The sequence below is a fragment of the Homalodisca vitripennis genome, chromosome 7 (genome assembly GCF_021130785.1).
Source record: "Homalodisca vitripennis isolate AUS2020 chromosome 7, UT_GWSS_2.1, whole genome shotgun sequence".
Taxonomy (NCBI): domain Eukaryota; kingdom Metazoa; phylum Arthropoda; class Insecta; order Hemiptera; family Cicadellidae; genus Homalodisca; species Homalodisca vitripennis.
Genome location: NC_060213.1, coordinates 18,508,933 through 18,520,316, shown reverse-complemented (window position 1 = coordinate 18,520,316; position 11,384 = coordinate 18,508,933). Strand labels below are relative to the sequence as shown.

At 30.0% G+C, this 11,384-nt stretch overlaps 1 protein-coding gene across 1 annotated transcript; it reads right to left on the bottom strand.

The window, feature by feature from the left end:
- Positions 1-3,170: 3,170 nt before the first annotated feature.
- Positions 3,171-7,156, bottom strand: LOC124366504. The gene is made up of 2 exons (XM_046823091.1): positions 6,943-7,156; positions 3,171-3,527 (listed from the first exon to the last, which is right to left on the bottom strand). Exons 1-2 carry the CDS (start codon positions 6,987-6,989, stop codon positions 3,221-3,223), a joined length of 354 nt encoding a protein of 117 aa, XP_046679047.1. The 5' UTR covers positions 6,990-7,156; the 3' UTR covers positions 3,171-3,220.
- Positions 7,157-11,384: the final 4,228 nt, after the last annotated feature.

Genomic DNA, 11,384 nt, shown 5'->3' with positions numbered 1-11,384 from the left:
ACAAAAAATATATAATTTTTTATGCTAAATATTACCAAAATGTAGCATACTATATCCCAAAACAAAGCTATAAAACAACATAATAAACAATACCCATGATATATTATTAATTTTCAATAGTTCAATAATTCTCAACAATACACTCTATTATTCAACCTATAACTTTCCTATCCCACTGGATGTTATCTGATAATTCTTTCCCAAAATTACTAAAGTATTCCAAAATAGTTCCAATCTATAAAAAGGACAAAGAAGATTCTGTAGTTACTGCCCTATTTTGTTAATACTCATACTTGGCAAAATTTTTAAAAGAGCAAATGTATGATTTCTTATTTATAAATAATCTTTTTTGTTGAGCAATTTGGATTTCTTAAACAATCATACACGATAAAAGCAATAGAAAATTGTTGAAAGTTTTTTTTACAGAATGTTGAAAACAAATTATTATTGTCTGCAACATTGATAAATTTAAGGCATTTGACTGTAATTTCATCTTATTTGTCTGATAGGAAACAAATAGTTGTTAAAGGAGAAAACAGGTAAAATTTTAAGAAAATACATATTATTTCGCAGTTCTGTCCTGAGAGCTTTTTTGTTTATTGTTGCAGTCAGTGATTTTTCTTTCATGTCCCTTTAGGTTCAGTATGGTATGCAGATGATACAACTCTTAAAAGAAAAAAATATATATAACAAAACTAAAACTCGAAGGGAATATTTTGAGTCTAGCTCTAAAATGGTTTAATGCAAACGGTTTGACTGTCAAACATAGTAAGACTGAATCCATAACTTTTTCCCTTAGAAAATCTATAGACAACAGGAAAGAGTTTTCAAGTTATTAAGAAGAAATGTAGCCAGTAAATTAAGCTATGGCTATCATTTTAGTTATCTATGCAAAAAATTATCTAGAGTTGTTTTCTCTTAAGTAAATTAAAAAATTGTGTCAAGCAATAAATTTCTATAACAGCATATTATGCATTTCCCACTCTCATTTACAGCATGGTATTACTCTTTGGGGGAGCAGTGCAAAAAAAGGTTTTTATTTGTCAGAAAGCTTTGAATGTTATGAAGAATGTGTATTAAGCGTGAATCTTACTAATATTTAAGCAATTTCAAATATGACTGCTAATTTATATATTTATTGTATGACAAAACATACACTTATGCTAGACAAGAAAGAACCATTTGCTAGATCTACCATTAGTTAGATATAAAAGTAAAAACGGTCATGTGTTTTTAAGAATAAAACTGTTCAATAAGTTACTAGAAAAATATTAGATGTTACAATAAGAATATTTAAAATTACCCTCGAAAAGTGAAAATCCAACATTTTGACTACATAAATAATGAAATGGCCTGTGATATTAGTACTTTAAATTTGTAATCCTGTTTTAATTTAGTTTCTAGATAGTTGTATAATTTAATATTACACATCTTATTGCTTTGTAAACATTTTTTACTAGTAGTTACTTGAATATTGTTACTCTTTTCTCTTTTTCCATTAAAGGAATAGCTTATACTATATTATAAAAAAATAATATGCAATATAATTTGTTGACTTTGTCTATTGCATGATTTGTAATTGTGCTTAATGACAATACAAATATTTTGTGTCTTGATACAAGAACTGCAATTGGGCGCAAACGTTACTGTATTTCATGTACTTAAGAATAGAATTTTCAGTAGGAAGTTTTCAGGATCGGTTAACCCAAAACTGAAACAAGTCCAAAACTGTTCAGGTATTTCGGATAGCAAACATGGTTTTACATTACTTGTATACTGTGTGCTTGAAAAGTCCTGGAACGGTTTAATAATTTTTACCAATTTTTGTAGAGCAACGAGACTTGGTATATCAATATTATACATAAAAATCTTTCTATGCAACTGTCACATTTTTATCTCATCGGGGAGACAGTCTGGAAGGAGTCAGAAGATAATCTTAAATTAGAGCATAGGTACATCAAATAAAGGTCTTTTTTAGTAGAACACAATGTCGCAAAAGTGCTAATTTTTTAGACAGAGGTACTGGAACACTGTTCCATTATGTCCAACTCAAATTGAATACCACATGTGGTTTTTATGTTATGTTTAAAAATCTGGAAGAAGGGGTTTTTGGCTATATACTTAATGGATGACCAAACTTAATTATCATATCCTGATTAGTGATATGATAGTATAATATTAATGTTTCTCTTGATTTGTGGCAAGAAAAATAATTGTATAAATTTGAGTTTTTTGTCTTTCCTCGTTTCAGAAATAAAAACACATACAGACGGTTAACAAAAAGATATAATCCTGTTGACCCATGGAACAGTATAGTAAATTCAATAATTTTACACATAAAACCATGCAGGGTGTCCACAAATAATTCTATTAGACTTCACCATTTGATTTGTCAGGTCAAAATAAATAAGAAATTTCCTGTAAAGTATAGTCCCATCTAGCTTAATTTATTCTCTATCTGTCTGTTTGTTAGTAAAATGTACATTTAAGGCGCTCGGTAAACCTTTGCTATTCTATTATTATTTGTCATAGCCAAATAAATGTGGTATGATAATGTTCATATGAAAGTAAACCAATTCATTAAATTTAAAGATATCATTTTGTTTACTCAAAATACACAAAGAGGCAGACAGACGGTAAACTGAGCTTTATGGGACATTTTTTACTTATTTTGACCTTACAAATGAGATGGTGAAGTTTGATAGAGTAATTTGTGGACACCCTGCATGTTTGGCATTTTTAATAGACTACCCAATTATGGATTAAACTATAAATTAACAATGTTTTTCTACAAAAATGTACGATATTCTTGATTATATCCGTAACATCCCTTCACGAAATTACAAGACTTAAGAGCATGAGGATTTCTGTGATTAGAAGAAGGTATCCCGGTACTAGTCTTAAAGAGCCACATGTAAATATTTCTTACCACACCACACTACAGTTCTATAAAATATTGTTTTAGTATTGTAGGGATTTCTAAAGTGAATTTCCAAACGTTAACAATATTGTTACTAAAATTACTGATCTCATTGATAGGTTACTTGTCCATTTTTAATAACACGTCTTTACATCATCTTGAAAAAGTTGTTTTTATTTACACTTTCTTGTTCACCAATCAATGTATTGCTATAAAGGTGTGATCAAATAATACACTTAAACTCGCCAAATCACAATAAGCCTAATTTATTGATAACAAGGATTAATTACACAAAACATTCTAATGAGACAGGACATGCCTCCCTTTAAGATATCGTCTCATGAGGACAGCACGGCCACCCCTCGTCTTCATTCTGTTCCAGAAGTTCAACCTCTGTCTCTTCACTTCACTAGGCCGTGGGAAGTTGTTTCGGATATTGTTTCTGACAGAAATAAGCGACCAGGAACCCCCCGGAGCTCCTGTCCCTGCGAGACCATTGAGCCTGGACAGGATACTGGAGCACTGTGCGGTATTGGCAACCGAGTGAAAGCCATTCCTCCAACAAGCCTGTCCGATATAGCTCATCATAGGTATGCTCTGATGTACACTGCAAACAAAAACAAAAACCTTATAAGTAATTGTTTCTCAACAAACTGTGTGTTAAATCTTATGTTTCTGTTCCTACTAGAATCTAAACACATCGACTCTAAGTTACATATTCAGCCAAATTGTTACTTAGACAGACTTACAACAGTGAATTGGGTTTTCTGCACATTAAGTAGCTATGGTAAGAAGGGTAGAGCTAGACTCAAAATATTCTCTTCAAGTTTTAGTTTTGTTATATATTTTTCATTTCTTTTAAGAGTTGTATCAACATTCAATGTTGAGTTTAGCTGTACTCAAATTGGTGCAGATGAGTTGCGGGGCGGAAGTAAAGGGGTCCAATTGATATTTTGATATAAAATGAGTTAACTTTTGGAACTCATACTAGATACACACAAAAGCTTGGTGACAAAGGGATCTGAGCTAAGACACGAGCTTAGATTGGTGCTGCACTCTAGCGGTGAACATTTTAACTACTTACAAAAATTACTTACCTCAGTTCAGTGTCACTTGGAGCCCTATATCTCTTTTCTAGAATTTTAATTCTTATTAAATGAATGAATTTACATTAAACTAGTTTAATTAAACAGTTAATAATCAGTTATAAGACTAGATGTCAATATAATAAAGTAGGATAGTTTATCACGACTAAAGATGACAAAAGGCTGGTGAAACATTCTGAGCCAAAATATAATTTGCTTAATTTTACCAATATTTAATTGTGATTAAACTAGTAAAAAAAAAATTAAAATTTATTTCCATTTAATTATCAGATGACAATTTATTAACTAACTCCCTTCAAATTATAACCTAATATTAATTTAAAAGTTACAGTTTCTTTTGTACAGTAATAAAAGCTGTAAAAACCGCCTATGTATGGGATTAACCCTTTAAGTGCCAAAGGAATACTTCTAGTTGTACTCCACCAGTGCCAGGCATTTATTATAAGAGTGTGCCTGTCAGCACTGGAGGATTTCTATCTCATTTTGTGAATTGTGGGTAAAAATGATGTATCTATGTTATTTATTACACAAATTTAATGGTTTTTATACCTAATTATAGATAAAATAAAGTTAGTCTATTGGAATAAAATACTAAACATGAATTTACCTTACCCAAATTCAATTATTTTTCACTACAAACAAATTTTAAAGTGTTTCATGGTTTATTCGTTTGGACCTCCTCAAGGTGATACAAAAGTAGCTGTGCTCTATTCAATAACTTTACAGTAAGTACATTAAGTTATGAACATCCTGTTGAAACTTCACAATAAAATATTCAAAAATAAAAATGTGCTATTACACAAAATGTAAGGTATTTTTAAATTTGTACCTTTTTATTTATGGTGATAAAAAATACCTAAGCTCTATTTAATCAGTTGATTACAAATACCATTACATTAAGTTATGAAGATCCTGTTAACCATTTCCATAGTAAAATGTTCAAAAATAAAAATGTTACATACTAGCAAATTTGTTTTAATATAAAAACGGCAAATTTGTTGAAGCCTTTCAAAAATATTTTTATATATTTTTTATAATGTCAGTGAGGAATTGATCAAAGTTTTCATCGTATAGGTTAGCCAATTTTTATAATTAGTTTAATATAAAACTAAAAATAATTGGTAATTGTGATGTTAGTTGCATATATAATAAGAGGTCACCACCACAATAGAATCATAGTATATCCTTAAAAATAATAAAAAGTAACTAAATGTTAAACTGTTTTATTTATTACATTTTATAGATACATATATAACATAGATAGTTTTTATATTTAACATAATTCGTGTCAACATTTTTGTTTAGATAATTATAAATATGATTCTATTGTGGTGGTGGCCTCTTATACTGCAGCCGTGAAGTTAACGACAGACGCGGCAAAATATGAATTTCGTGTTATTAACCTATTTTTATCGTTCTCCTGAACAAAACTATACCAGTCTCTACACCTACCCTGCCTATGTTGTGTCTCAGTCTTTTATTTTATTATTGTTTTTTCAAAACTGTTACTACGTAATAGTTCATTTCTTGTTTTGCATCGTTCTTGTTAAGCATCTTTCTTTGTTATTGTTATAATATTTATCTATTTATTGTTACACATTACTTGTTATCCATTTATACTTTCTTGTTATGGATCTTACAATTCATATCTACCTATTTGTTTCATTATGTATCTATTGTTTTGTTTACTGGTTGCATATTCTATTGTTTTTTGTCTACTAACTTAATTAGTTTCTTTGTGGTCAATTGTTATATGCATCTAAGATCAAATAGAAACTTACTTGTTAAAATGGTTATGCCGTTGAAATAATAAAAATATATATGGTTTCAATGGGTGGAAATAACAAATAACGAAGTTATAGAACATTAAACTCGTATATTTATTTTTGTTCAGGAGGATGAGCAAAATATGCTAATAACGTTAAAATTCTGATTTGCTATTCCGGCCGTTAGCCCCACTGATAGCAAATAATTAATTGTGTAAACACAGATACAATCACTATTACAAAGAAATAAAACTCCTATTATGCGCAACACAACACAAAAAAAGCAGTTTCAAGAGTTCAATGAAAAAACTCGTCAAACACGCCATCATATTGTTTAAAATGCTGGTCAGAAGCTACAAAAACCTACAATTGAATAATAACTACATCATTTGTACCAACTGTATACACATTTTCATATTCTAAACAAGATTTGTCCTAAAAGTAACTTCTTTTATATAAAAAAGATAGTTAACTACTAGAAAACTATTTAACTAAATAACACTTATTGATGATTTACTGTGTCTTTCTCAGTTTCAAGATGTTTGTTTTGTTGCTACATTTTCTTTACTATTTAAATGACATTTTACTTGTAATTTGTCTTAATTTTATCGTGACGTCCGGATGTTAGCATTGTAGGCATAGTTTTTAGAACATCCAATAAACCAAATATTGGTACTTTATGCAGTTTTTTTAAACATCCAGATAGCAGGACATTAGCCCTAAAAGGGTTACAAAAATTCTTTTAATTCTATCGCCTAGATGCATTGAAATTAAATTGTAATAGGCTATGCAGCCTATAATGTCCACAAACAATAGTAAAACGTGAAAGTGAATAAACAAAGTGTTGGGAAAAAACTAATAAATATTTAATCGGGATTGTAAATTAAAGAGCTTTTTGTTTCTCCTTTAAAATTCCATCAATGTTACTTAGGCCTTCCTGTTTATTGAGGGATGATAGCCTATATCCTAACTTACTCTGTGTCAGGGTTGCACGTAAATTAACTTATATAGATTAGTTTTGCAGTGCATTAGATCAAGATAAATGAACAGACTTAATATAAAATATGCGATAATATATCTAAGCTAATTTAAACTGCAATGCTTAACTAAGTTTCTTCAGAAGAAGTTATTTATCTTAGTTAAAACTAACCTTAAAACTTGTTTAATTGATGGGAACACCGATCGTAAAAAATACATAGTGTATAATAGCTAAACACAACCAGATTTTTATTTAACCTACGATTCACTGGATACTAATCAAATTAGTGATTAAAAAACATTAGATCCACCATTTCATTTGATAATAAGTTAAAGATGAATCGATGAATGATACCCGTGTTTTTTATGTTTTTACTTCCTACTTTTTTTCTTCTCTGTTTGTTATATATATGGGCTAGTTACAAAACATGCAATCGCGAAGTTCCCTTGTATCATGTGGTGGTCTTTATAATATTACAATATTTAGAAGTATAATATTACTACGTAACACTAATATCGTACTACATAAGGTTTGAATTAAATAATTAACTTATATCAGGTATCCTATAAGTCCACAAGTTGCAAACCACAACAACAGTTACTTCCGAATAATATTGCATGAACTACTACTATAAAACTGGGAGTTTTTTTTAATGATTTTTCATTTCAATTCTGGTCATAATGTCGGGAAATCTCGTTTAACTAAATACAGGTGGATACCATCACCGTTTTCTCTCTGAACTAAAAGTAATATCGATTTTAATGTATTTTAAATAATCCAATTTTTAATACAATAATTTGTGCTTCAATGAAAACTCTTATAACCTCTAGAAGTAAAGAAACATGTAATGTATTCTATAGTTATTCCTTTATCTGTTTTAATTAAAATCGTAAAATCGGGATTGTTTAGTTTTGTTAGCAGAGAATTTTTGTGGAAACGATTCTTAAAATGTATTTTAAAAGCAATTAAAAGAATTTGGATAGTGTTGTCAGCAAATCTAAACTAATTTGAAACATTCCACTTGGTGTCTTAATCTACTGCTAAATCTATAAAGAGCTTTTTTCAGAAAAAATCCGTCTTTTTACTCTGTTATAATTTATTTTAAATTATATCGCATGTATTTATTTATCACCTACTTATACTACACATAACTTAACTATAGTTTCTTTTATTGCAGCGTCTTATTTCAGACTTGATTCCTGGAATCTGGAGACATGACATCTGAAAAGATGCGAATTAAGTACGCGGCAAAGAAGCTAAAAATGAACAATTACGTAGTTTCATCAGAGACACGTAGATTGCAAGATACAACTCAATATAGTGTACCTATACTACCTATATTGGTTTTTCGTGGACTTAGATTCAGGGTGTATTGTTTAGCTATGTTGCATGAAATGTAAATTCCTGTTTAATTCTATTTAATATATTTCTTTGTTGTTATAATTGTTTATAAAATAATAAAATCGTTGGAAATAAGTAAAAATAAAACCTTGACCTTTTAATTACCGGGCGCATACAAAAATTATACATTATATCGTATACTAACTCATCCATTGAATGATCATAATATCCTATTTGTTGGCTTCTCATTATTGAGCCAAGTTGCTCTCAACATTGATAGAAGATTTCTCAGCAGCTTGTGTGTAACACTGTGTCGTAGCGCTAGCAGTAGTATTCAAGGATTGGATGGCAGAAAGAGGTTGAGGTTTAGTAGAAAATGGCCTCCTTATCAGGGTTGCGCTAGTTAGTGAATAATTTTCGTCTTCTTGTTTCGTTGTGTTTCACGATGTTATCGAAACGTGTGTTGTTTAATGAGACTCATTAAAGTGTATAAAATACAAATTTGTATAGTGTTAAGTGGTTCTTCATCATGAACTGTCATCAAATTTTAAGTGGAGCTTGCAACGCAGGCGATCGTTGCTTTGCTGTCGGTAGTGTTGAAGGGATACCTTTCACAGTAAGTAAATATTTCTGTATATGTTATGTAATAAACGTCCCACGCTTTTCATTTTGTAATTGTTAAGTTTAGTTGTTTAATGTTGTTAACTTTTTTCTTTCATTTGAAAAGGTGTCAGCCTTGATCTCATTTGATTGACCTGTCATTTTGTTTTTATGTCAACATTGCTTATTTATTTGGTGTTAGTAACAAATTAACTTTTGTGTTGTTTATTCAATAAAATAGATAAATTTAGTTAAGAAAGCAAAATTTTCAATTTTTTCATCATATCAGTAAGTGTGATATTATAGTTAACTCTCTCATTGGTATACTGTAGTAAATCAATTAGGCCTACATGTTTTTATTTGTTTATTGACAATGTTACAATTTTACTTATTTAGGCTATGCAAAGTAGTCTAGGTTGACCTCTTCTCTTAATATCCCTAATGTTATTATAAAGCAACACAGCACTTATCTGGGGGAATTGACTATCACTAACCTTTAAATCCTCACCAATTATGTATTCCCTTAGGTAATTTGTAGGTTTACGTGGCCAGTGTCATAATCTGGTTTTCAGTTTAATATTTCTTGGCCGAAGATGGCTCTGTAAAGTGAGGCCAAAATCTGTTATGATTTTAATTGTTTATAAAAGTGGTGTAAATTGTTCAATATTTCAATGTGGTATCAGCATTGATTGACTGGAGATACTTGAATTGATTTTCATGTTCCTATCAGAACCCATCCTATGCAGCAGTTCTCCAGACATTGCACTACCAGGTTGCAGTATAACATGTGGCTACCACGACAGTCGAATCATTGATATTCATGATTATCTGAAACTACTGAAACCAAAATTTAGAACCAATGTACGTCATAGTTATTTTAAATGACAGTATAATTGGAATGTATTTACATCTTAAAAAGTAATAATTTAATGATAGATAAAAATCTATCTAGGGTATGTATATTTATAAAATGTAACAAATAAAACAGTGTTAACATTTAGTTACTAGTTACTTTTACTATTTCAAAGGATAAATGTGTTTGACACATTGACACAAAGAATACATGTACATTGCCATTACTCAAATACTATACACAGGATTTTACTTTGAATTATTTTGGAATTACGGTTTAAGAACCGAATTACATTATAAGCTTTTAAGATTGTTTTACAGTGAAGCTATATTTTTGTATGTAAAACAAATTAGGAATTTAAGATTATGGAAAATAATAATACTTAAGTTATATTTTTATTAAAAATAGAAAACAAACATATCTACAAAATGATAGTCAATCTGCAATGATATATCTGCACGTACCGATGCTGTCAAAACTAAATTCATTCGTTAGACGATCATAGTTTGGTTTGGAATAAAATAGTACATTATTCATTTAACCAAATTTATAATGTTAAAAAAATTCTTGTCAGGTTTTTTTGTAATATCATGTTTGTTTTGACTTTTCTTGCAGTGAAATACAAGGCCTATTTTGTTTCCACTTTTAATTCTATTTTATCTCCTCACTACAAACACTTTGGATTTATAGGAGCAAGATTATTATATTGTAACCATTTTAAACATTGTTTAATATTTAAAAATACATTTACACAAAAGCACATGTTCTAGGCGATGTCATTACTCACGTAATTGATTTAACTTTGTTTGAAATAACTTAATTTTTTTAGGGAAAGAGTTTCAAGACCATGGCAACTCTGAGTTACCAGAAAAAACGAATACTTCTAGCCAAATCTACCCAAATATTTTAGAAGATAAAAAGAGTTCTTAAATGTGCTACTAAAGTCATGGTCTTAAAAATTAATGATTATTAAATTTTTTCAGACTTTTTAGAGAAAGAGTTTTACTGATTTTCTTGCACAATAGGAGAAAGTAAAATACAGTCTTTTGAAGGGTATTTAATGCTGAACACACTAGTTTTAAAATTATTCTGATATCTTCACAAACCCTGTTTTTTCATTATTGTACAAAATCACCATTTTAAAAATTTTAAATGGAATTTGTTCTGTGTGAAATAAATTGGTCAAATATGGAATATTTTGCATATTGATCATTTAAGCAGTTATTGAACTATTTGGGAAAACAATGGTAGTAGTGATACTGTATGGTAATTGTCTGGGGTTTCATTCCTCTTGTAAGTGCTCTATTTAACCTGGTTTTAATTAGTAAGGAAACCCCTCATCAAAGTATTAGATTAATTATATTTTAAAAAGGAGAAATGGAGATTTAACTCACCTGGGGGGGGGGGGGGTGGGGGGGGGGGGGGGTGGGGGGGGGGGGGGGTGGGGGGGGGGGGGGGTGGGGGGGGGGGGGGGTGGGGGGGGGGGGGGGTGGGGAAAACGTTTTCTGAAAGTTCTTAGTCTTTATAAGTGAAAATTGCCAAAGACTCGTATTGCATAGGTTTAGAGAATATGTTAGTAAGCTGGCCTCAGCAATTCTGAGGCTCCACTTTTGACATCGGGCTAAAGTATAAAACTGCACTACATACAGCAATCCATCTAAAATCCATAAATGTTACACTACAGAAACTTAGTGTCTTAGTACTGATGAATTGTTAAAAATTACTTATTTCTTAATACTAATAGTTTATAATTTATATTCAATATCGATTTTCCTATAAGAAACTCTGTAAATGATAAAACATTAGTATTGACAGATAA

What these genes read in the sequence shown, in the direction of transcription:
- LOC124366504 (XM_046823091.1), bottom strand. Translation starts at nt 6,989, where the DNA reads ATGTATTTTTTACGATCGGTGTTCCCATCAATTAAACAAGTTTTAAG. An exon ending in TCAATTAAACAAGTTTTAAG is followed by an intron (nt 3,528 to 6,942) that starts GTTAGTTTTAAC and finishes TTTTGTTTGCAG; the next exon opens with TGTACATCAGAGCATACCTA.